This window comes from Chlamydotis macqueenii, chromosome 1 (assembly GCF_036417535.1).
Source record: "Chlamydotis macqueenii isolate bChlMac1 chromosome 1, bChlMac1.mat, whole genome shotgun sequence".
Lineage (NCBI taxonomy): Eukaryota > Metazoa > Chordata > Aves > Otidiformes > Otididae > Chlamydotis > Chlamydotis macqueenii.
The window spans coordinates 62,309,509-62,337,186 of NC_141556.1; the positions used below are offsets into that span (position 1 = coordinate 62,309,509).

Sequence of the window (27,678 nt, forward strand, 5' to 3'; positions counted from 1 at the left end):
GGAGGGCAGGGCCGCTCAGCACAGCGAGTCGGTTAAAGCATGCAGCAGCCCTCACCGGCGGTTTAAATTTAAATCCTCCGCAGCTGCCCAATTGGAGAGTGTGAGCCGTTGACCCGGAAGCACAGGGTTGCTGCTCCTGAGGTGGGAGGTGCTGCGGGCTGTTGGCGGGAGAGGCTGGTGGGTGATTTGGGGCCGGAGAGGTGCGTGTGAGGTGGTGGGGTGGGCCTCCCGTCCCGGGGTTGCGGGGGGAACTCGGAGCTTTCCCCGGTCAGAGGCAGGAGCTAGGCCGGCCCAGCCGCGCTGCGGAGGAGCCCGGGCCCTCGCCTTTGCCTGCCCACCGGTAGCGCTGTGGGACCGGTGCAGTCTGGCAGCTTCGGTCGGGAGTAGCAGCTGGGCCCTGAAAGGAAAGGAAAGGGAGGGAGTGGGGGTTAAAGGAGGAGGGGGTGGGAGGTAACGGGCCCCCACGCGGCTCAGTTGCTCGAGTTGTGTTTCCTAAAGGAACGAAGCTAATAACATTCATGGTGTTTTCACTTAAAGCTAGTCTGGTGGCCTGTGTTTGTGAGAGGCCTTAAAGGAAGAACACTACAGATAGGGTTAAAAATAGCATTTGGCCTTGAGAGCACAGCTATACAACTTACGTGGCTAAAGGATTTATGTTAATGCGGTGGTTTGTCGTGTTAATTAATAAATAAACATTGCAACTATGGAGAGCCTCTGCATCTCGGTGATGCCCGTGTCAAACCTGGGTGGCTTCCAAGCAAAATACTCTGTCTTGGATGCTGAGACTTTCAGATCGTTAACACAGCAAAATCTGTCAAAGGTCTGAGATTTAAAGCTATTTTTCCACATGGTGTGTAATTAAAGGTCTGATGTCTCAAAAAGGCTTAAACTAGTGTCAAATCTGTACTGGAACTAAAAGGAGTGATTCTGAAATCAGTTGTGTATCTTGGCCTCTTGTGTTCTAGCACAGGAACCTGATTTTCTTGAAAACTGGTTAAATATAGTAAAGCACAAGTTCTTTAGTACACAGAGGTATAGGTGCTTTGTCCGCAGTTGGGGTGGCTTAAGTCACGGAACTACATTTAAATATTATGCATGACAGTATTCTCATTTACAGTTTTACAGCCTTGATTAACTCTGCTTTTAGTTAGACACATGCAGTCTTCAAAGAAGTACACAGTTAAAGATAATTTGAAGGTATTACCGTATCATTTCTTGTCATTTGATTGAAAATTTTAAAACTCTTTATGTGAATTTTCCAGTGTGTACAGTTACTTGATTTGTTGTCCTGGTGTTGGGTTGTCAATAGTAGGACAAAATCTGCAATTATTGCTGAAGTCTGTAGAGACAGTTTTGAATGTATGTTAGTTAGGTTAGTTTATCTTGTGATTGATGAAACTATATGCTACATCTAAAAATAAAGAGCTTAAGTGTAGCTTTTGCGTTCTTAAATATGATGTTAAAAGAAAATGTGTGCCACAAATACCTTTTAAATTTTTTCTTCATGCAAATGAGTAATGCATGCTTTTTAAAACTTTCCATATAGGAATGTAGATTTTTCAGCCTGGAGAAGACATCACTTCTGTGATACTTTGACTCAGTCCACTGAAAATGAAGCAAGATTCTACTAGAAACATTGCTTACACTGTGGATTGTGAAGATTATGTGCACGTGGTAAAATTCAATCCATTTGATAGTGGAGATGCATCTTCCCTCATTGCATATGGTGGCAATAATTACGTAGTTGTTGGGACATGCAGATTTCAGGTTAGCTTGTGTTATTGTTGATTTTATTAATTGCATCCTGAAACTTTGGCAGCACCCCTACTACACAAAGATCCTGGTTGGTCTCCTGTTTCCTCCTCTCCCCACGTAACCAGGGGAAGGTTTTACTTGTTTATTACATTAACGATTCTGGGATATTTGTTCTTCAAGAAAAAAAAAAATATAAGTATATATATAAAAATACACATTGTTATAAATTACCATCCTGCTGGTATAAAGTTCTTTTTGAATAGAATTATAGAGTGGTTTGGGTTGGAAGGGGCCTTAAAGATCATCTCGTCCAACCTCCCCTGCAAGGAGCAGGGGACATCTTCCACTAGATCAGGTTCATCAAAGCCCCATCCAACCTGGCCTTGAGCAATTCCAGGGAGGGGGCATCCACAACTTGTCTGGGCAACCTGTTCCAGTGTCTCACCACCCTCACAGTAAAGAATCTCTTCCTAATATCTAATCTAAATTTACCATTTTTCAATTTAAAACTGTTGCCTCTTGTCCTAGCGCTGCTTTCCCTGAATAGACTGCAAAGAAAACAGGAGTATTCTTCCAGCAGAGTAATCCCATTTCAGTAGCTCTTCCTAATGTTGGTGACTGCTATCTGAGAACTTAAGTGTGCAACTTTGGAAATAGGTGACTTAATGTTTGCTGTATGTTGTTCTTTATCATCACAGAGTAATTGGCTCCTTTTTTTGCACGGTTATATTTTGTTCTATGTGCATTTGCTATTTAGATTAAGTTATCTTATGAAGCTTTCAGCTAGCCTGCAAAACAGGAAAGTTTAAGACTGCTTTCAAATTTACAACTGTCTGTGTTAATTTTACAGATACTTCTTTTAAGGATGGACTGTAGAAATAATTACCTGTTTGTTTTTTTTCTTTCCCAATTGTTTTTGTAACAGACTGTTAGAAATAGTAAATATGTTTTCTTATCTTGAAATTATTTAGTCATCATATTATGAAAGTTTTTAAAATGTAAAATACCATGTGCTGTATATTTTTATACTGTATAAGATTTTTTAAAGTTAGTGGGTTTTTGCCTAGATACTTGAAAATCAGTAGGAGACAGCTGTTACCTTTGGAATCTATTTTTAAACTTTTTTTTCTTCAACTCACCTCTATTATACAGTATTATTTTTGTACTTTATCTAATATGAATAACAGCATAACTGATATTGTTATTATTATTTCTCAAGGTCTTACTGTTGCAAATTTTCTGAAGAGTACCTAGTGCTAACTACAAAAACCTCTTGTCATCTGTATTGCCCTCTATCTTGTTTCTGGTGTAGGCTTTGAAAAAAACTGATTAAGATTTTGACAACCACTGGTACAAGGCATTTTTCTGTAATTTTCTTATCCTCCCTTGCCTTCCATGTATGGAGTAATTGAGTATTTCAAAGCAGGGGAAGAAAATGCTGTTCTTGCTCCTTGCTTCAAGAAGCATTGAAAAACTCTGGATAATTTCCTGCTTCCTCAGATAGGTTCTTTCTAGCCTCTACATTATGCAGAGGGCATACAGAGAGGTTCTTTACCTTAGAGCAGAATCGTGACACAAAATATTGTAGAAATATCCTTTGAGGTGCTTCATTAGGTACTTTGAAAACTTTTTAAAGTTTTTTAGAGGTCAACTAACTGACTGAGTCCACAACCTCAACTCTTGTTTCATCTTTCCCATCTTCCAGCGTGCTCACTAGTAGGAAGAATAGACAAGTTAATAGTTTTGGTCATGTTAGCAGAAGGTACCTTTCTAGCTCCTGCTGTTTGAAGAACGTTGCTCTGGAAGTCCTAGCATTTTTCCATAGTGTAAAAACAACTTGTAGAGAAGATTTGCTTAAATGATGTTGCTTTTGTCTCATTGAGCTTGCTTTTGTTCTTCTTGTTTCTTCTCTTGCAGTCTGTACTTACTTACCATGCTGTTATAAGTGGCTTTAGTTGTATCTGTGAAGATCTTACTTGTACAAAGAAGAGGCTCAGCTCAGTTCTGATTTTTGTGCTCTGCATTGGCCTCTGGCTTGAGACTGCAATAATTAAATGGATTTTTAAGAACTTACAAATTTCAAATTAATACTTTCATTATGTACCAGGTTTTCATTTTGAGGGTGTTGCAATCTAAAAAGATCCCAGATACGTGTAATTTTGAAAGCCTTTCAATTTCATATAAATCTAAATTGTTAGAAGTCATCAAGATGTTGTTCTGAATTACCTAACTACAATATTTCTATAGGAGGAGGATGCAGAAGTAGAAGGCATGCAATATAAGACACTAAGAACGTTTCATCATGGAATCCGAGTTGATGCCATAGCATGGAGTCCAGAAACTAGACTTGATGCTTTACCTCCCCAGATAAGGTATTTATAATAAATGGATACGATGAATCCTTGTCTCTTACCTGTTTTCCCTAATTCCTCAATATTGCACTAAGTTTAAAGCTTATGGGTAAGCTTTAGAAATCACTGATGAAGTCTCTGAATGCTTCAGTAGAACATTTTCATTCTTAGAGTCAGTCTTTATTTGTTTTTTTTCTGTTCTACTTCTTATGCCCCTTGCCCCTCCCTGCAGTGAACTAGCAGTAATTAATTTTTTTTCCTTATTCACCATTTTAAATGTAGCTAGTTCTTTCTTTGTACATCTATAAAGAAGGAGTTCTTTTAAGAACTTTACTAAGGATGAGACCATTGTAATGGCCTGCTTTGCAAAGCTATTTGTAATGGTCTGCATAGTATGAGTTGTGTTTTGGAGTATTTGTGAGACCTGTTGAAGTCTAAATCTGGAAAGACAGTTAACTATTAAATAGGCACTTAAGAATTAAAATGTGCTCAATAGCTTGTAAGCCTTTTCAAAATTATGATGGTTGCTTACTGCTGCATTTTGGTATAGTCTTCTGTTTGAAATATGTTAGAAATTGGTTTATGAATTTATGTTTCGGTATTTTAAGACACTGATAATGAGGGGATTTTTTTGTGCTTTGCCACTTAACGTCTTCCAAGGGAAGTTTCAATGACAGTTATGAGAGATATTTCAAGTAATTGATGGTAGATTCAGATTTAGCTTTGTAAAATGTTTTGTGTTTCTTTGCATGAAAAAGTATTCTTGGCGCTTGATACACTATTTTATAGATAAGTTAGATTATAACTCTGCTTGCGCTTGTTACCAAAACACAAAAGTTAAGGTAGAAGCTTTTGGTTTTTTTTCAAAATCTGAATTTTCCTTTGCAACTCATTTTGCAAGTTTTAACTGAAGGGAAACTGATAAAAAGTAAACTATTGCAGTGTTAATTGACTGAAGGGTTTTTCTTTGTCCGTTGAGTATAGGTTTTGTACTGCGGCTTCTGATAGGAAGTTAAGGCTATTTACTTCAGACCTACAGGACAAGAATGAATTTAAGGTAAGGGCAGCTAAGCTGATTTTTAAAAAAATATTTAGTCTTCAGGGAAGTCTGATCTTTAACTGCCCTTTTGCCTCATTTTGCTTAATATACTGTATGAGACAGAACACTGAACTGTGACAGATCCTATATCTATTATGTCTAGGGAAAATCATGTATATACCTTTCTGACTTTCAAGTGGGAATAACTGTAATTATCAGCTACATGATCTTTTGAATTAAAATTTTGAATTTAACCAAACTGAAGAAAAGCAAGTAGAGGCTTATGGATCATCTAAAATATAGCCATAAACAGAATGTTCTACAGGTGAAATACCATGCTGGATAAGGTTCCTTTATAGAGAGACCTGTAAAATTTTATGTGGTATTGGTTATTGGACTTCTCTCTAAGAACGGTGAATTTGTAACTTCTCTTTCATGGGGAACTGGAAGTTGCAATTCAACTCTTTCAAACAGTAGGAAATTTTAAAGAAAAAATACTGAATTTAGTACATAATTGCAGACAGGTACACTAAGCATGCCCATAGGCTGTCACTTGTTTATTTCTAAGATAGAAACAAAGAAAATGTCTACTTCAAATACAATTTCGTTTCCTCTTATTTCACTGTAAATGGTAATGTTCTTAAACCAGTGATATAAAAGAAGCCATGTCTAAATACTCTCTGTACTTTATAGCTGGAAATTTGTTTTCTGGAAGTTTCTTTTGCTTGCAAGACATGTCAACTCCTGTATCACCTGGATATGTACATATTCTTCCAAATTCTGCCTTTGAAACAATGTCCCAGTCCAAACAATAATATGAATTACATGTTTGGGCTAACCAGTTTGAATTTTTTTGTTGTTGAGGTCTCAGCCGAGAATAAGCAAGGGTAATTAATACTAAAAAATCAAGGGAGAGTGTTCCTTCTTTTTTAGGGCTTTGGAATATGATCATGCCTCTTTTGGTGAGAGTTGTGTATTGAGTATAAAGGAGAAAATAATAGACTTTTATTTGTGGTTTGGTAATTTGTATCACTAAGACAATGATATTTGTCATACAGAAACTAAGTGAATTGCAGATATCACTTATATGGCCATACTGATAATGGAATGAATAAAGGCATGGCATAAGAAGTAAAGGTGGATGCTACTAAGAAACAGAACATGTTTTCTTTAAAGAAAATACTTTTTATGCTACTTCATACATGCACATACCCTTAATTTCCTTCTTTCATGTTTGGTCATCTTATATGGCTTTGTCACCCAGGCAGTGGGATAGTTGACACAGTTACAATCAACTTGGGTGGCACTTCGGACAAAATATTTCTAAAAGTTCTTAATGCTGGTTGCTTCTGAGTTGATGTCTGACAGTCCTTATTAAAGTTATCTATTTAGATAGTATCTGCCAGTTTTATGATATTGCAGACAACAGGCTTTAATGTTGTGAATTAAATATTTTAACTTTTTAGCAGAATGTAAAGTTACGTATTAATTAGTTATGTCTGTTGCAATTTGAGAAATTTATTTTTAAGCATGCAGAAGAAAGAGAATGGATGAATCATTAACAGTGTAGATAAGGGATGATTAATAAGTGGAAATAATCAAACATATGGATGAACCTGGTACTACAGGCTCTAGTTAGCTAAATTCTGCATCTAAATTCTAATTTTTTAATTTGTTTTGGATTAACAAGGGACTTGATGGACCGTCTGCTAAAATCAATGAGAAGTCTCTTTTGACTTCAGTGGACATCAGTTCAAGCCATGGATGAGTGGTTTTTTCTACATGTTTAATAAATATGAAAACTGCTAATTATTTTTATTGGGGGTTAATGAGTGATCAACAATGTTATATGCTTTTGCCAAAAACTGAATGTGACAGCTGTGATAGTAAATAGCTTTCATACCTCTTCCTGTCCCTACATCATCTGGTCTTTAGCAAAAGGAACTCTTCTATACCATCCAGAATAGACTTGATGTCTACACCGGCTTTCAGACTCTCTACATTGATGTGGGCTACAGCCCAAACTTAACACTAGGAATTACCAGTAGGATCTGCCATATTGCTCATTAGGAACTAATTGCTTCCAGAGAAATAATCAGTATTATAACTTCACACAAACACACTTTGATAATTCAGGAGCTTAAACTTTTAACATCCAAGTTCAAATAAGCAAGTTTATTCTAATTAAGAATTCTAGTAAGCTCTTCATTACTGAATTAGAATGAGATTACAAACAACACACTTTAAAAATAACAATAATTTTGAATATACCCAATGAGATTATTCTTTCTAGCTTATTATCAATGCATGATCTGTGTTACAACTAGAAGCAAAGGGGCAACTCAGTAGCACAGTCTGCTGAGTGCTGTTTTTTCAGAATAGAATTTCTGTGATGGGTTATTGTTTTCCCACTTATGACAAGATTTTTTGCTGGTATCTGACCAACACAAATTACACTTTAAAACATGCATTTCTAACTTAGAGGAATTTATTACACAGTAGCTTTGACTGGATGCCTGGAAATAAATTTGAAATGCCACATTTACATTTTCATTAAGATAGCCTTTATTCTTCATACAAAAAGGTTTGTTGGAGAACTGATTCATCTCCCCTTAGGATTTCTTTCTACACAGAATGCTCTGACTTGCAGTTTAAACTTCTACAGCAAAAGTAAAAAGTATCTTCATTGCATAACACATCAGAATAATTTTTTTATTATAGGTAGTGAGTATAGAGACCACAGAGCATTAATGCAAGAGGTGTTGGACATTAGAATGTGGTATTTAGGCTGAACAGCCACAGCTGTAAGTACTAGAAATATAGAAGTTATTTTGCCTCAGAAGGAGCCAAGCAATTACAGTATCTTAATTATTCAACTCAAGTTGATATGAAGAAGCTCCTCCAGTGTCTAATGTAGACAGAAGGATCATAGAATTTTATTTTTGTCAGCTGAATATATCATGGATGCTTCTTCATTTTTGACACTACAGAAGACTAAAGGTCATTTGGTGCTTATGCAATACAAATGAGACATGTTGGTTTAAATTTAAAAGCAAAGCTATTACCTTATGCCAGCTCCACCACTGGAATTAACAGTCATTAAGGATGTACTGAGGCTAGGGAAAAAGTAAAAATCCATGTTGTTGCCGGGTCAGGCTTGGTCTAATGTTAAAAATAATCAGAAAGCAGCTAAAAATACATATGTATTTTACCTAATAGTGAGGAACTCATTAGTGAAAAGGAAGAAGGTGGACCAGTGTATTTATATAGGTAAAAATGTTATCTTTGAGACTATCTTCTGGGTTTTTCTGACAAGAGCCTGGAAAATACTTTGTCTGGGTAATCATCTTAATTTCTTATACCTGGACTATTGTTGTACTGTATACTTGTCAAAAAAAAAAAGTAACACCTAACTGATTTAAAGTACTTGCGAAATCTCAGATGTTCACATATACTTGGTGAGCTATGCTGAGCTGGCTTTCAATGAAGTTTGATACAGTGATTTCTTAGTAACAGTCAGTCAGTACTTCAGAAAAGTTATTCCATAAATCTGAGGTTGAACTCACAAAGAACACATGGAAGACTTCAATCCGTTCTACAGTGCACACTTTACACATGGGATTTTCAGGAGAGGTACAAAATGTGCAAACCAAGCTGAAGGAAGTATGTGATTATCGTCAAAATGTAATCTCTGAACATTCTGTCTTTTATAGTAAACAATTAGTATGTGTTCCTTCTGGAGGGATAGACGGAGTAATCTTACTCTGTTTTCCCAGTGGAAAAACTGTCTTGATGTAATTATCAACAAGGAACTTGAAGCATACTGAGTTTTCCATTACTTTGTCAACACGACTAATCCAAAATTTATGGGTTGGATCATGCCCAGAACAACAAACAAAGGTAAAATATGACTGATGGATCTTCGTGAAATCTTTTTCTTCTTTGAGGTTTTCATTTGGAAATGAATTGTGGCTTCCTTCTCCTGCTTCAAATTTTGTTAAATAAAAAGCATATTTCATCAGAACTGTGGAAGTAAAATGAGGCAGGATATTTGAATTCAGAATGCTGAAAATTTTCAAAAGACTTGGCATTTCTGTCTAAATAGTTTAGCATCATCTTAGGATGTATTAGTTCTAATATAATCCACTAGGTTTTAATAAAATTATGAGCTATTGGAAAAAAACAAGTTGGCTGTTGAAAATGTTTCTGTATTGAATTGATGAGGCATTCATAAAAATTTTAGAGAGGGGGTTTAGTTATTGTGCTAATTATATTTAGTTATTATGCCCTATATGGTTGGGTTTTTTTTGTGGTTTTTTTTTAATCAGTTCTGTATTTGTTCCTCAGAATAGCTACACTTAGAGAACAGACAGTGTGTTTTCCTTTCAGAAAACTGGTTGTTTCATTGAACCTTATTTTCCTCTGCAATCTCTCCATGTCATGCTATTATCCAGAGTATATTTTAATCTCCTTTTTATGATACTTTGGGCAAAACAAGAGCAGCTATGCCTTCAGACTTAATCACTGGACTGAAGAGGATGCAACAGTAACAAATACAACATCCACACATGGACGTTTGCCTGACTTAAAATCTTAACTGAGAGTTCTATCAAAAAGACTATAGATGTAGTTAATGAGAGAAAATACATGTAAATCTTCAGATGGAGCAAACTGATATCTTAACTAGCCACAGATTTTCTAATGAGACCAGAGATTATTTATTCATACTTAGCCCCCATGTGAATGAATTTGAATGTACTTTAAACTTAGACTGGACCCTAAGTGAGATGAGTTTTGCATGCTTGCTTAATGCTAACTGTGCATAAGGTCTTTCACTTAGATTTTTGAGGATACTGTAAACCTTAAAAGACTACTGATATCTGTGGATAAGTCCAAAACACTTAATAGAATTGAGGGGAAAAAAAGGTGTCTTGATATTATGGCCAAGATAGCTGAAAAGCCTTCAAAATATTATCTAACTTTTAATTTTTACTAAAACTGTGATTTTGCTTTTATTCAGTAAAGCTATGCTGCTATGTTGTTTTTTGTTATAGATAAATTGTTCTCAGTACTTCAAAATAATGTCATGATTAAGAAGCTTCAGGCAAGAACAATTACACAGTAATAAGGTTCCCTTTGAAATGACTTTATGCTTTCTGATACGACTGCTTTTGACGGACAGTTCACATGTACATTCACACCATGAGTGCTCACACCATATTATTTGAGAATGGATGATGTATTAATTTGCATTAAAAGAAGAGTGTGCACTATATCCCATTTTCTTTCCTCTTCAGCACAACAGCATATAAAGCAGAGAGCAGAAAGGACTATGTCAGTTCTTTTCAAATGTTTAATAGAAATTGTGCTTAATTGTTAAGGTGATGCATGGCTTGCTTGGTTTTGCTTGTATTGTTGTTGCTCATTTTTTGTTTTCTTAAAGGCTTCAGTATGCATTGTCTTCTGTCTTATCTTCTTTCACTGAGAGTTTTTTCACTTTTTTTTCTAAAGGTAGCTTTTTGGTCTGTCATCTTCAGTGGACATATCCTCTTAGGCTGACTGCTTGGAAAAGGGCATATACTGGACAAGTGGCTGGTTTATTGCTCTTTCAGGAAAAAAAACTCTCTTGCTGCTCGCAGGAACCTCTAGTCAAAACTACTATTCAGAGATAAGAGCTACTTACCAGCAATCAGATTTCATTAAGATATACAGATCATGCATACATTCACTTCCTGCTCATTCTTCTCTTTCATTCTGAAATTTATTGTCTTCTAGCTTCACAATTCGTGCTTGAAAGGACGATTGAAAGTTGTTTTGTTTTTGTTTTGTTTTGTTTTGTTTTTCATTCACTGATCGCTGTCAAGCAAGAGCATCAAGCTCTTGCTTGATAGAGTTACCACAGTTACCTCTGTGGTAATTACAAGGAATAGTAAGGGGGTCTTTTCACCTACAGTATGAATCTACGCATGAATTAGACACTTTTAAGAACTTCAGTTACTGATAAATACTTTTTTTACTTTCCGTGTAAAAAGTGAGCTTTATCTTAACCCTCATGCTTCTTTCCTTTAGTGGGTTTATTAAATACATTGTGGACTGATGGAGCAGTCAGCTCTAAGGTAAAAGTATTTCTTTTTTCTGGTTGACAGATATTTGATGGCCACTCAGATTACATTAATGATCTGGTGTTTGCTCCGCAAGAAGGTCAAGAAGTTGCAAGTGTAAGTGATGATCACACCTGCAGGTATGCATTTTGTTCAAAACATTATTGAAATAGTAGTGCTTGGCTTTTTCTGTGCAGGTATGCTTTATATGCTTTTTTAAATAAACAAGCATTTATTTGTTTATTTTTAGTGGGCCATCACAGTCCACTAACAAGACAAGGAGTGGACTAGTCTTGTTAATTAGGTTGTAGACTGGCTTTTTGTTTTGACTTGTGGGTTGTTTTTTTTCAAAGCAACATTTTGAACTAACTAGGTGCAGTGTGAAGAAAACTGTCCTGTCTTGGAATTACGTACACTATAATTTCCCCTGCCGGGACAAGAATAAAAGGCATGACAGGAGGAGACAGAAGACATGCATAGCTCAGCAGTGAACTATACAGCCGGTCTATATCCCTTCTGTCATCATGAGTCAAGTTTAAAGCCAGTAGATGTATATGAACTTGTCCGCTTACCCAAATTTCTTAGCCTTACTAGGAGGTGGGATTACATAGCCTAAGGACAGCACCATGCTAATACAGTGGTACTGGCAGCTCATAATACCATTATTATAGCTGCTTCAAACCCAAGTATTTAGTTATTTGTGACTGGAAGTAAAAAGGAAACATGGTTAAATACTTTGAAAAACACTAGTTAAGGTTTTGTAGTACAGGAGTTTTTCCTTGTCAAAAGGTTCCCATCCCCCTCCTCTGGTAGTGCACATGAATCTATAAAGCTGCTATTCTTATCCCTCCAGTGCAGCTTATGGTTGGAGAGATCAGGAGGGCAGCTGTGCAAGCTTTGCAAATCATTGCAGTAGCAGCAAGAAACTTGAGAAAGCATCATCTTTGACTTTTCTTTGTAATAGCTGTGATAATTCAAAACTTGTCTGAGTTTTCCATAGACGCTCCATCCATATTCCCAACAAAATCATTAGGAATGAATAGTAGAAATGTATGACTTATTTGTAGCCTATTCTGATTTATTTCCTGTCCTTGATTTTTTCATTAAATCTAAAGTAATATAAGGCTTATTCAGCAAAGAGCTGTTTGAACGTGTGGCCTTTTTTTTGTTCATTTTATGAAACGTTCTGAGATGAGAGAGAATTTTTTTAAAACCATTAGTCTAATTGATACTAAATTAAAAGGAAATAGAAATGATATAAGAAATGTATACTATCAGGATTTCAACTTAGTAACTCTGAAAGACATTTTATGCAGTAAACCATAAAGTCTTTGGTTAAAAGCCATGGGAAATAAGTAGAATTTTTTTTGGCTAGTTGAGTTCTTATTTTTTCCATTCATGCATGTGGAGCATGAAGACTTTTTTTTTTTTTTTATTGAATTTAAAGGTTACACTTTAAAAACTAATGGAAAATGCATTCCCTGGGACTTACCAAAATCATTCCTTACTTACTGTGTAATTTGCTTCAGCAGTAATGTAAGAAGAGAAATCATTCTTCTGTCTGTACTGATTTTCTATCCTGAAATTGCTCTTAGGATACATCATCTGTTAATACCTTTGGAATTAAGTTCTAGAACAATTAGTACAAGAAAATGAAGTTTTGAGTGTTTGAATATTGTTCTGTTAGAGTTCCATTTTTAGATCTTAATAATGTCTTAAGATAACATCTCAGTATGTACAGAAGATATACAAACACGTCTAGGTCTTCCCTGGTTTTAACTCAGTAGTAAGTTTAGCAGAGATCTCTGAGGAACCTTAATTTTCAGGTTTCATGCCCTAAACAATCTTGCCATAAGCTGCTGCAACAGTCATATCTCAGAGTTGAGTTCAGTCATTTTGGTTGGAAGACAGACAGTGTAATTCAGATACTGGTTGAAGAGGTTGTGGTGATATATTCAACGTTCTTACCTTTAAACTCGTGCTATATCATTCAGGAGTTCTTGTTGTTTCTTGCATGTAGTCTTTGTTGGCCCTGTTGGTCTTGCAACACAAGACTTTCTACCAGCTGTGAAATAGAACTGAATTTAAAGTACTCTTGCATAAAAATAGCTGCAGTAGCCATCTATGTTACATGGTTGTGAATAAAAGTGTTGTGTGCATTCACAGACGAGTGAAGAGGTGTTGGTCTGTAAATATGCTACACGCTTTAATAATTCACATTTCTCAGCACTGAATATCTCAAAAATAATACAACCTTAAAAATCATTCTTTTTCTGAAAGAAGATACCTTTGGAAGACTCTTAAAACCTACCATGTTGCAGTTACTCACAACTGTATTTATAGTAAAGATCAAATTACATCTGCGAAGTTAATTGAAAAATTCAAATCCTAGGTCCTAAATATCATATATTACTTTCTGAATTTTGTCCCAAGGATAACTATGTTACAAGATGGATGAAACTGTTCACAAGCATATAGTTAATTTATATCTTTGTCAGAATATTGTAATCTTCAAATTTTCATTATTTTGTACTGTAATATAGAGTAAACCAATATTGAGGAACTCGCAGGATAGTTTCGTGTATTTTGCTTTTTTTATCCATTTCATAGGTACTTTACTTTTTCTTAAAAAATATAAAATTATTTTTAAAGTTTGATTGCAAAATTTAAAGAACATGGTAAAAGACTGACAGAGGAAATAATATAACAGTACTTATCTTTAGCTAAACAAAAATTTGAATCAGTTTTATTTATAAGTCATATATTTTAACATATTGAGTACAACTGAAGTAAAACCAAAGAAAAGTAAATATCTTATGTATACATTAAAAAAATAAAATTTCAGGTTTCTATAGATTTCTGCTGAAAGCTAAACTTGATCATGGCAGAAGATGAAATTAAATTACTTCTTGGATTTAATCTAATTATTTTCCTTCAAATCTAATATTTATGTGTAATCAAAGCAATTTGTTCATCCATTTCTTGATATCATAAGAGCATGTTTAACGAATAAGAAAAAAATCTTTTATGATAGCTTTAAAGAATATTTAATTTAATTCCTTGAAATTATAAAGCATTATACAGCTGTTTGAATATTTGCATTATGTGTAGGAACATGTGCTTTCCACTTAGGATTCTGCTAATGAGAATTATATGTGCAACTCCCTGTGCACCACTCTTAAGAAAAAAAAAAATATTGCTGGCTTTTTCATTATGATTTAGAAACACAATATAGGCTGCAGGGATTCAGATGTGCAAATTATTTTGTTCCGATACTTAATGAAGCCTCTGCAAAAAGAACATAGGAAATGTTTGGAAAACAGCATTAGCTTAACAGACACCCCTCTGCTGTTGGTGGTTTTTGACACTATCTGATGTTTCTTGAAGTATTTCATGCAAAATACCATCCTGGTAAAACTCACTAGTCTCATGTGTGTGCTGAACATTAACCTCTGACTGTTAAAAGGTTAACTCAGGCTGACTGATAACCACCTCATACTCCATCCTCATACTGAACTGAAAGATTACTGACAGTGTCAGGCCCTTAATAATGGCAGCATGGCAATTTCTTATGGTCATCCAGTGCTGGATTGGCTCATATTTTAAAAAGCTGAAAAGGACTCATACATCCCTTTCCTTCCCTCCCTCCCTCCCTCTTTTTTAAATTAATCCTTAAACTACATCATCTTCGTCTCTTTTTGTGTGTGTAACAGAAAAGAATGTACAGTTGACCGATCTTCCACTTTATCTGTGAATGTACTTGCCTTTTGATTTTTTTTTTTTCTGAGTTCTGTTCAGTTACTTATGCTGCGGCTTATGTTGCTTCATAGAGAAGGACTTTGTGAATTTCTTTATCCATCACTGTCAAGTTCAGCCTTCTCTGTTGCATGTACCACAAATGCCAGTGCATCAGAAGATTAGTTTTGCTCCCAGGACAGATATTTGGGGAAAAGGTTTGATATCATTGGAAACTAGAGTCTCAAAATTTACTGTGCTGTTTTGTCTGGTTTTAGGGCTTTTTAATCTGTAGTGTACTTGTTCACATGGTAGTCTTATGTCTTAGTTATTTTGTGTAAGTCTTTCTCTGGACAATATAAAGGAAAGCCAATGGTAACTATTGTTTGTTTGGTGTTTTGGGGTTTTTTTTTTATCTTGTGTTCTTTAATGTGTTGCCAGCACTTGTTGCACTTGAATCTTACCTTCTTAATTCAATAAATATTTCAGTCTCTGGCTATATTGAAAAGTTGCCATTCTCACTTATTCCTGCCTCCAAAATTCTATTTTATTTGTGTCTCACCATTCCTAATGCTCTCAATTAGGGATTTTTGCCAAAAATTTTTTAAAAGGTGTCTTCATTCATGTTGTTGTACCTTCATCTGTTTGTTGTGACAGAATTCCCCAGTGTCTCTTCATATAAGAAATGTCATACCAAAATATTTATCCTTTCTGAGGTGTGCTGATTACAATTATCAAGGTAATTATGCATTATAATTGATGAAAATAAAGAAGAGTCTTGGATTATTTTTAAGAGTCCAGTCTTTGACTTTGCACACTTTTTGTATGCATCCCTGTATGTCCTCCAAATGTAGTCTTACATAACTTCTGTTATACTTTACAGCCACGATTCAAGTATTAACCAACAACTTCTGTTGTATTTCATGATCACTATGCGAGTATGTCATGGTTTTGTTAGTGGGGGGGGGGAGCCTAAGGTGGTAGCTTCTGTAGGAAACTGCTAGAAGTCGCTCCCCTTTGTTCAGTGGACTCGGGCCGGGCCTAGGGCGGACCTGCTGCTGGCCAAGGCCGAGCCAATTGGTAGCAGAATGTCCCGTGATAATGCCTCTGCGATAACGTATTTAAGAAGTGGAAAACAAAAAAAAAAAAAGAGGAGAGAAGATGTGAAGAAGCTGAGCAGGGGCAGAGGCGCAGAGGGGGAGGCACAGGCCTATGGGCTTTGCAGGCCTCACCCTCTGGCCTCTCGCCAGGCAGCCGACTGGGCCTGACTCGGTCAGCCTGGCTGCAAGAAGTGGAGAGGAGATGAGAAGTGAATAAGATGTAAAAAAGATCCTGAGAGACATCTACCAGCCTGTTGTGAGGAACGGCTGCAGATGCCAAGGTCAGTTCAGAAGGAGGGGGAGGAGTAATGCGGCTCCTGGCCAAGATTCCCCTGCAGCCTGTGGTGATGATCATGGTGGAGCAGGTTGTCCCCCTGCAGCCCATGGAGGCCCACGGAGGAGCAGAGATCCACTTGGAGCCCGTGAAGGACCCCGTACCGGGGGAGGTGGATGCCTGAAGGCAGCTGTGGCCCGTGGAGGGCCCGCTGGGACAGCTGTTCTGAAGGGACTGAGCTCCGTGGAAGAGATGACCCACGCCGGAGCAGTTCCACGAAGGACTGTGGCGTAGGGGTGGGACCCCACAACGGAGCAGGGGAGGAATGCGAGGAGTTCTTCCCCCAACCATGAAGCAGCGGCGTGAAACAACATGTGATGAACTGACCACAACCCCCATTCCCTCTTCCCCCCTGTGCCGCTCAGGAGGGGAAGGTAGTAGAGATAATGTTAAGCTCGGGAAGAGGGAGGGGTGGATGGAGGTTATCTTGTTCTCTGTCTCATTATCCTGCTGTTTGTAGTAATAAATGAATAGTTTTCCCCAAGTCGAGTCTGTTTTGCCCGTGACGGTAACTTTAAGGATTTCTCCCTGTCCTTATCTCAACCCTCGAGCCGTTTTTCCTTATATTTTCTCTCCCTGTTCTCTCGGAGGGTGGGGGGAGTGAGAGAGAGACTGCGTAGTCTGGTCCGATCGGGGCTGAACTACGACAGAGTATTAACTGGTCTCCTATTACACTATCCAGTCAGCTTAAAAAAAAAAGAAATTAAAAATAATTTTCCAAATCAAATGTTTGGAACATTATTTCCGTCTGGGCTTAAGTGTGGATGAATAAGCCTTTAGTTAGGAAGGCTTCAAAATATGTGGATGAAATGGTAGCTGTTTCCTGTGTGACACATTATGACTTGTCTTAAGGGTCTCACAGTCCTAAAACATAGTCTAGCCTATAAATTGTTCTAAATAGGAATCATTGCATTAGGTTTGTTTAGCAGTTACCTTGTATTGTAGAAACTCATTGGCAGAATTGTAGTTGAGTTTCCACAGAAGCATTTTGTTTTATGTCTACATTGGAAACAACAAGCTGATAACTCTAACAGCTATTTTTTCTTTGGTTGAAAGGATACATCTGAAGGTTTACATTTTTGCAAAAATACTGCTTAGTCTCTGACTTTGCTTTAGATAACTTCAAGGGTATTTCAGTAGTAGTAGCAGCGTGTATTTCTTGGACTTATTTCTGAGTGTGCATATGCATTTCTGAAATGCATATTAGCAAAGAACACTCAGTTGAGATGCTTCCAATAGGAGATGCAGGGAAGCTGCCCATGTACTACTTTTACCAATATTACCAGGGGATAATCGGAATTACATCCCAGAGTTATCAGTGAAAAACAGATCAATGCTTGCATATCCAAGTACATATTACAAGAAGCTAGAGATAACGTGGGTTTTAATGCCAAAATCTGAAAGATTCAAATTACTGATTCTTTAATAACATTGACATTTCCTTTGACCACCAAGAGAAAATGGTGAACATGGGTCAACTTTTTCAGAAAGTATTTACATATTTACTCTATGGAAAAGGTTTTATTTCATGGATCAAAAATAAGTGAAGGAAATGCTCTACAGGCACAAATTTAGGAACCTGTATGCTGAGTGAGGAGATAGTTTAAGATGGCGGTGCCTGGTGGACTAGCGCTCGGCAACACAGATTAATTTCCCCTTTCTTCCCATGCAGCCATTTTTCTGGCTTGTTTTGTACAGTGTGATGAATATTAGGAGTTGTGCTACCTAATACTGCTACAGATTCTGCAGCGGTGAACTGTTAGTTGGGCAGTGCATTATCTGATCTTATAAAAATTATTTTGTCAGTAAAATAAAATAAAATACTAGAAAATATCTTTAATATTACACCTTTGTGTTCTTCTGAACAGCTAGAGGGGATTTCCACAGTTCCATTTCAGCCTTCTGTTCTTTCATGTCCTACTTAGTATCCTTTTCAGATCTTTGATAACCACCTCCATACGGACTTGGCAGAAGACCTCTGACAAGGCCAGTGTTGGTTGTATTCTCCACAGTATTAACTATATCTCTGCACTTCCATTTTCCTTTTCTGAGATCGTCTTCTCCTCGCTCCTTGTGCTCAGTGAGGAGCAACTTCACTCTTTGCCTTTGTTGCATGATCTCTGTAATGGGAGTCTCTCCCTTCTTCATAGTCCTCTAGGCTTTTCAGGGGTGATAGGATTTTCCTCACACGTGGAATATGTCTGATGAAGATACAAACATTGGCAAGGGATATTTAAGTTAGATAATACTAAAAAAATCAAAAACAAAACAACAAAAAAAAACCCAAACACCACGTTGGGCATTTTTAAGAGTAGGCCAGACAGTAGTCTATGAGTAATGGTTCAAGTATAGTTGAGTATGCTTTGTGGTTGGGAATGGTATCAGATGTCAAGGTTTGTCTTAGCCCCCATGCCTCTCACTAAAATTGTTGGAAACCTTATGTTGAAAGAATTCCCTTTTTTACGTCCATCTTCTGGGAATTTTAGAAGTGCCTGAAGGTTGCAATATGGTTTTGTTCTTTTACTATTGCAAATGATGGGTTTTATTCAGGTTTTTATCAGTTAGAATTATTCAAAATTCAGAATTTGACAGATTTTCAGATGTTTTCATGAATACTTTGCCAACTTTAATAAAAATCTATTGTGTGATAAAATTATTGCACATATGCAGCATGTCATTCATGCATACGACATACAATATAGTTGTTCCAATATAGTTTTAATATCTTCGTGCTTTGAGGTAACTGCAGTTGTCATTTGTTTGTTTAATCATAGAATGTGAGTGACAAGAGAAATGTACTAATATATCAATAATTTTCTTTAATGGCACTTGCAGCTATCTGTATTTCATGTTTAAATTTTGTGATCACTGCAGCATACAATTTCTCAGTTCATAGCTACTTAAAAAATAATGTATTTACTGAGCAAATTATCTATTATTTTTGAGGCTTTCCATTATTCAAACTTTGGCCCTTATTTCAACTGTGGTTATTAAAACTTTTCTCCTTTATATTTATTATGGAAGCTTTTCTAAATACCAAAAAAAATAACACAAGCCCAATAACAAGTCTACAGAACAATGGTTGGTGGGGGGAGGAGGAGAAGTAGGAGGGTGACACATTGCAGGCTTACAAAAAAACAATGATATTTGGAGAAAAGTTGACACTAGTTTGCTTTAGTATAAAATCATGGTAGTATTAGTAAAGTTTCAAGGGCTTTGAATGGGAGACAAAATGCTCAGGTTTTTTGATTGATTTACATAATAGGAATGTGGACAAACCTTGAAGTTTTTTAGCATCTGTAGCTGATTTGGTTATTGTTATTGAGTAATTGAGTAACTGAAATTCAGTTTGGCTAAATTTTTGGTCTTTGCACATTTTTTCCTTGGGTTAGTCACAAAGAAATATTGAAAAGAGTTAATTGAGCACATATGTAATTGTAAACTTCCATACCAGCATGGACTTGATGCATTCAGAGAAGGATCTATTTTGATATGTATTGCCTGGCTGGTTGGTTGGTTTGTTTGTTTTTCAGAATTCAGTGATACAGACTTTGATATCAATAAAGAAAATAGAAAAGCGGCATTTATCCTTTTTTTTTCCCCAATGTATTGTTTGCTACTAATGATTTTGCCATTCTTACAAAGTAAGAGATACAAGTCTGGCATTTTATAAATAACAAAGTTAAGGAGGTAGAAAGCATAAATTTCTGTCTCAGCATCTAATAACCTCACTCACTTCAGGGAAGGAAACATGATGGCATGTTCCTTTGGCCAAAATGATTCACCGTCTTCTGTTACATCATAATTTTCTCCTTGCACAGTAAATACACATGGAAAGTGTTGATTTGACTTGGACAAATCTACAAGGCAAAATTTTTGGCAGTAGAAGAAAGTATTGTATGTTTCTAAATTACCTAATCAAGTAGATATTTCATTTTTTAAACGGTTGTCAGGTTTTTGTTTTGACTTTTTGAAATAAGGACACTGATCCTTCAAGATTAGAGACCCTGTGTTTTCTACAGGGAAAACAAATATTTGATCTGTTGTGGTTTGGCATAAGAAAACAACATTGTTCATTAAATATATTTACTTTATTCCCATATATTTTGTCTAGACTTATGATGTATTATTTAAGAGTTTTTTGAAATCACTTGAATATAAGGCTCTAAGCACCCTGGTGAGATATAAACTGAAAAAGTCTGGAGGAAGTCAGCAAAAATCCTCTAGGATAAACAATAATAGTACGTAGGCACTCATCTAACTCAAAAGACTGGGCAGAACACTACTTCAAAAATTGGCTGTTTCTAACGTTTTGCATGTCAGGGAAGAAGGATATATGTGTATGTTTTGGTGTGAAAATGCATATAAATAGTATGCAGCCTTGTGGTTCAGACTGATGTTTGCAACTGTGATGTCTTTGTCCTGCAACTGAGCTACTGATTTTGTAGGAAAAGAGGCAATTGAGCAGTGGCTGTGAGGTAAAATAGTCTCAGTTTTGGTTTTGTTGCATTTTATAGACGAAGTAGCTTCATGGCTCATTAAGGCTCATATTTCATGCATCCAAAGAAAACTCACTCATTACTTAACCTAGTTTTGGTGTTTTAGCATACACTTCCCTGTCAATCCATACTGACCAAATATTGTTGACTTAATTTTTTTAAAACTGCTTTATATGTACTGTGGGTGCTTCTAAAGGAAAAGATTATAAACTGGCACATGTGATTTATTTGTTGAAAGTTTGCCAAGACCCTTTGTGAGCAGGGGTCACCTCTGCCGTTGATTCCTTTGTTTGCCTTAGCTTCATTTTTAGTTTCTTATATTTCCACTACTCAATCTTGTCTTACCAGGAAAACATAGAAATTCTGATATTAGACCAGCAAAATACTGTAGTGTATGGTCTTACCCTTTACATGGTCATGTGAATGATTTAAGTGGCTTGATAATTCACTCTAGGTTGCTTTTATTAGCTAGACCAATGCTGACCTTCCTGCTTTGTATTGTCTCACTGGTATTTATGGTAGAGTACAAAGGCTGAATTATGAGTAAACTTATGAATAAAGAGACTGAGTTGACTGATGAATAAAGTGGGAATATATTATCTAGATTTCATGTCTAGACAACTAAACTTGAGAAATTATTTGAATATTGCCCTTTTAAACGGAGCCTCTACCTAGTTCATCAATGTTAAAATAGATTATCTTCAGCAGTGACCATTTTTACAGACTCCTTCAAGTGATAAAGCACAAAGACTTTTATTTGGTTACTTCCTTTGTGAATGCATTGAGGCATTGAAAGTTAATGTCTTTGCAGTCAAATGGCAATAAATAGTTTAATACTTAGCTTTTTTTTTTCTTTTTTCCTGCTTTAGGGTCTGGGATTTGGAAGGAAATGAGAAGGCCCATTTTGTTCTACGTTCTCCTGGAATGAGTGTTTGCTGGCATCCTGAGGAGGCTTTTAAGGTTGTGTTTTCCAGCTCTTCACATTCACCACCTTTAAAATAACAGGAGGGTGGACTTATCTAAACTATGAATCTCTGATGCTGTCATAAGATTGAAGTTTGGGGAGTTAGTGTACCTTGTAACTGGATATTGGTTGGATCTGCTAATATGAGGTCACATAAATGAATTCTCATTTTCATCATTTTACCCTCAGTCTCTCACTGGTCCCATCAGAAATATTCCTTCTTGGTTACATATATCAGTTGTTGTTGATAACTGTTTTGCTGATTGTTTATTAACTTACAGTTACCAGAGAAAAGTTCAAGTTTTTCTCAGTTGTGGTAACACAGTTCACCAATAACATAGACTCTTAGAAAGCATGCCAAGTTTTGAAAAGGATCTGTTTGAAGTTAGCAAGGGATTTTTTGTTGTTGTTCTTTCCTGGAATATATTAAATATGTGCTGAAAAGTCAAAACAAATCAATAAACTGATTTTATACATACCTGTTTATTGTACTGGGGAGGACTAATCAGCTGATATATACCAAAATATTCAGCTTCATTAATAGTTTAGTGCTTGCAGTCTTGGATCGATTATTCCTGTTGTGCTAATCCATGACTGCCTTAAGCAGCTACAAATAGGTGTTCAGATTACCACAAAAACACACACTTAAAACAGTGAAAAGCGGTCAAATAAGGAATCAAAATATCTACATAGCAATAGGAGAAAATGATCTCTATTCTCACCACACTTTCAACGAATGTCAATATCCGGTCCTTACTAAGGAAACTACAAAAACTGTTGATTCAGGTGGTACGGCAATTGAATGTGTTTGCTACTCTTTGCTACTGCTGGGCAACTTTGTTAGCACAACAAAATTACTAGACTAGCCAAAAAATACTGCAATATTACACTAGTCTTACGTATTAGCTTGTCTCTTCTTTGACCCTTATCAGAGTAGGCACAGGAATTTATTTTTTTAATAGAAAAACCTCTTCAAAAAGCTAGTAAAACTTGGCAGACATGGTTGCTGAAAAGCTTATTGCAAATCAGAATGCTTACTACACCATGTCCTTCAGTTTGCAGAAGAGCATGTTTTGGTGACAGCTCTATGTTTCCAGACAAATTCAGAAGTTAATGAAGTACTGGTTTTAGTGCTTCTTTGCTTTCCTTAATTATTGTTCATGACTATCTGAGAAGCATCGTCTCCTCATGGAGAAAAGCTTTCATCATTTAATCAGAAAGCTCTTTCTTCAATACTTAATAAACAACTACTTGAATATATTACCTTAATAGAAAAAGTTTGGATAAAATCTGTTGCAAAGTGTTGATGCTATATAAATTCAGTAAGCATGAATCCAGATTCTGCAGTTACACTGATCAATACTGTTGTTCCCTTGTACAGAACTACGTCTGTCAGTCAGTTCTTTGTAGTCAGAACAGGAAGTTTTAAATTTGGAAATAATAACTTTTTGTTTTACAATTCTGATAGTACAGTGCATCTGTGGTTAAAAACTGGTGCTTCTGAGTGCCAAAATTATATATGTAGATCTCTAAAGATAGATATATAGAGAGAGAGATAAAATCATGTAATCACTATGTATAATAATGTGTCAGTAGTGTAGATTAAAGTGCTTTTTATTTATTGGCGCAGGAGTGTTCAGGAGAATGTTTTCTGGTACAAAGTGAAAAATTGTACCTATTTTAATATTATTAATAATTGCTTGAAAGTATGTGAGGTTTGCTACAGAGTAGAATCATAGAATGCTTTGGGTTGGAAGGGACCTTTAAGGGTCACCTAATAATGAGGCCCATTTAAGTATTGAAAGGCTGCAATAAGGTCTCCCCAGAGCCTCCTCTTCTCCAGGCTGAACAGCCCCAAATCTCTCAGCCTGTCCTCATAGCACCTCATGGTGCTCCAGCCCTCTGATCATCTTTGTGGCCCTCCTCTCGACCCACTCCAATGGGTCCGTGTCTTTCCTATACTAAGGGCTCCAGAGCTGGACGCAGTACTCCAGGTGGGGTCTCACGAGAGCAGAGTAGAGGGGCACAATCACTTCCCTCGACCCACTGGCCACGGTTCTTTTGATGCAGTGCAGAATGTGGTTGGCTTCCTGGGCTGCAAGTACACATTGACTGCTGGTGTCCAGCTTTTCATCCACCAGTACCCCCAAGTCCTTTTCTGCAGGGGTGCTCTCGATCCCTTCACCCCCCAGCCTGTATTGATATCGGGGGTTGACCAGACTCAGGTGCAGGACCTGGCATTTGGCCTTATTGCACCTCATGAGGCTCACAAGGGCCCACATCTGGAGCTTGTCCTGGTCTCTCTGAGTGGCATCCTGTCCCTCAGATGTGTCAACCACCCCACTCAGCTTGGTGTTATCTGTAAATTTGCTGAGCGTGCACTTGATCCCACTGTCTATGTCATTGATGAAAATACTAACCAGTACTGATAAAAATATTAAGATTCATTACATGTTAAGTTTACAACATTCTATTAATTTCTCTTAACAGCTGATGGTAGCGGAGAAGAATGGGACAATACGATTCTATGATCTAATTACACAGCAGGCCATTCTGTCCCTAGAGTGTGAACAAACGCCACTGATGTCAGCCGACTGGTGTTTTAAAAATACTCTTAAAATTGGAGCAGTTGCTGGAAGTGATTGGCTAATCTGGGATATCACTCGCTCCAGGTATTTTTATATACAAAAGAGGTTTCTTTATTCTCTTCTTAAGAAGTGCATGAAGAGATGTGGCTACTTTGCTAATATTTCACTTAAATGCACTATGTATTATATCACCTATTCAGTAAATAAATGAACATTCATCAGGAATTATGAAATCAATAGAGATAATTCCCTGGCATTCTTTGTTTCATCTTTATCAATATTTATCTGTTAAAAATAGCATTGTCTTTTTGTCCATTTGAGACAGCACCTCACTACTGTTTACCTCTCACTGTAAGTTCTGGGTACTTGCTAAAATTGCATTCTAAGTCAGAAATATGTAATTATTGAACTACAATAAATTGGATAGTTACTTCAATGTTTCTACTCGAAATGGAGATGTAAGCTGCAGGAATGCTCTGGTTTTACCTCAGCTTCTTGAAGAGAGTAGATAAAGTGTCCCCTTCAGTGTTTAAATGATACATGCTTTTGGTACTTACAGTATGAGCTGTAGTTGTTGCAAAACAGTTTTTTACACTAACTGTCTGTTTAGTTATCCACAGGATAAGAGACCCGTCCATGTTGATCGAGCCAGATTATTCAGGTATATGTGTCATCTATATTCTGTGATTTTTCTCTGTAAAATCTATGTATATGCAAGCAGTTGTGAGTTTACGAACCTGGTTGTATCTCGCTTAAGTAATTTTTTAGCAGGGCCTGGTCAATAAACTTTGTGAAATTTTTGGATTACCTACATTTTTTATATACATGTAACATTCCTATGTTTTTTTTTTTCTGTTTTACAATGACATGCATACGGGGCTGCACGGGGTGAATAATTTATCTGAATTTATATCTCTGGTGTTAGTGGAATATCTGACAGCTTCACACAGTTAATCACAAGGGAGAGAACTCCATTTTGTGTGCACTTCTGATAGTCTGATAGGGATATTTGAAAAGTACGTTCATTTTATTCATAGGTGGTCCCGAGTGAATGAAAATCTGTTTGCAACCACTGGATATCCAGGAAAGACAACTACTCAGCTGCTTGTTCATCATTTAGGACATCCCCAGGTAAATTTTTGAGTTCAGCTTTTGACTGGAATTACATCTGTTCTCTTCAAATCAGGCTCATAAATAGTTAAAAGCTACAATTAAAAACTAGCTCAAACCATCCAGAAATGCTGCTTGGTCTACCTGGTTTATTTTGGTTTGTCATCCATGCTAAGGAATTAAAAAACCACACTACATTTAACCTGCTGTTTTAAAAGCTGCTTGATCTATACGTTTTATTTTGCTTTGCTTTATTGGTGCTAAGGGGAAGAAAAACACATTTAATCTATTATTTAATACATTTTTCAGTATTTCTAATTTGAAAGAGGCTAAAAACGGCTGGTTGTCTATTTTACAGGTTTGAACTAATTATATTTTAACTCATTAATGAAAATATATCCAGACACAATGAATGCAAAGCATAGGAAATATTTTGGTTTTGCTGGAGTTAGTATATATTTGTAATGCTTACAGTAAAAATATTACCTCCAAACATACGAGTTCTGAGTATGCTTAAATAACAGGAAGTAATTTCATTTAAAAAGGTTTGTAAATTTGAAAGTATGCCTTTAAAATAATGATAATGTTAATAATAATGAAAATACTTGAAACAATTTATTATCATGGAATATTTTGCTGTGTCTGACTTAAATGTAGTAAGTAGCTACTGGAACTAACTAGCCAAAAATCAGATTTTTCAGTTGGACTTCTGTTGTATTTTAACTGTATTTGTTACGGAGTACTCAATCTCTGGTGTTTATTTGTCTATGCAACTTGGTATACGTGGTATAGAAATAATTTATATAGTAAGTTGTATTGATACATGTCTTTTTTTTTTTTTTTCTTTCTCTTTTAAAGCCCATTCTTACTGGCAGTGCAGCTGTAGGATCTGGTTTGACATGGCATAGAACTCTTCCATTATGTGCAGTCGGAGGAGATCATAAAATTTTCTTCTGGGTAACTGAAATGTAAAATAAGCATTTGCTTTCAATATGAAACTTTACAGCATAGTGTCTCTTTTCTAGTAAAACAAAGAAATTTACTCTTTGTACTGGTATTTATTTACTCGGAAAACATAAGAAAGGAACAAGTAAAATATGAAACATTTGTGTTTTATTTTTAGCTTGCAAATATAAGAGTTTTTGTAAAATCAGTTATCATACATCTGATACTTGGTTACTTACCTTAAAATAAAATTACACTTTTTTTACATCGTATTTGTGTGAAATTAATTTTTAAAAGTGGGTTTGTTTCTATCCAGCAATCTCAGTCTGGTGATCTTTCTCAGTTAACACAGCTCAAATACTTTGCAATTGTCCAGAGTTCCTACAGAAAGAACTCCTGTCTCTGCACTAACTTTCCTGACCATCACTGTCTTATAAGAAAGAAATGCAATATACTGTCAGAAAATGTTGTCTGTGAATGCATTTGCTGAATAAAACAGTGGGTACAATGAGAATTATAATTTTATTATACTACTTGTTGTGATATAATAATTTTTAGTATAATATTTATTTTGAAATAAGTACTATTTCTCTTAAGATGACAGAGGGATTTCAAGTATGCCAAACAATGTGTGGGTTTTTTCTGTTTACAGCCTTTTACTTCCAGCCTTATACAGGAAAATCAAAGCCATTCTGCTTTTTAGGAGCATATTTTTCTTGCCCCTCCATATAAGACCCAGAAATGAAGTAAGAGAGAAAAGAGTAAAAGACAGAGACAACTGCTGTCTTCAGTATACTTTTTGCATGCTTTGCAAGTGAAGTGATACGAATAGGTTAAGCTAGTGTGACAGCTCCTTTCAGTATTATAGCCATCCTTATTAGCAGTAGTTAGATTTTAAAGTATTCCTTTGTTTGTCCCTATTTATGCTGGACACATAGAAACAACTAGGACAGCAAAAAGTCAGATTGCAGTAACCTTTTAAAAAGTAAGACCGTATTTTATTTCTCATAATTTCTTATATTTGAGAAATTTTACTTTCCAACTGCCACCAAAATTTACCTAAAAGATTAATAAAAAGTTCCTCATAGATTAATCTATTTTCAGTATTGTCTGTTGAATCTATCCTTTGTAGGAGAAAGGACTTAATTTCCCAAAAG

General features: G+C 36.1%; 1 protein-coding gene across 4 annotated transcripts; it reads left to right on the plus strand.

Moving 5' to 3' along the window:
* The first annotated feature begins 104 nt into the window (after positions 1-104).
* NUP37 (nucleoporin 37) lies at positions 105-27,521 on the plus strand. 4 transcript variants are annotated; one of them, XM_086740150.1, is made up of 11 exons: positions 105-141; positions 1,547-1,767; positions 4,003-4,127; positions 5,091-5,163; positions 11,292-11,386; positions 21,784-21,874; positions 24,369-24,550; positions 25,077-25,127; positions 25,504-25,597; positions 26,435-26,533; positions 27,174-27,521. In XM_086740150.1, the coding sequence occupies exons 2-11, from the start codon at positions 1,612-1,614 to the stop codon at positions 27,222-27,224; spliced, it is 1,017 nt and encodes a 338-aa protein (XP_086596276.1). In that variant the 5' UTR covers positions 105-141; positions 1,547-1,611; the 3' UTR covers positions 27,225-27,521. The 4 variants fall into 4 exon arrangements, with proteins under 4 accessions (XP_086596276.1, XP_086596275.1, XP_086596278.1 ...); XM_086740149.1 differs by having other exon boundaries at positions 123-177; XM_086740151.1 differs by lacking the exon at positions 105-141 and adding an exon at positions 1,176-1,197.
* The last annotated feature ends 157 nt before the right edge of the window (positions 27,522-27,678 follow it).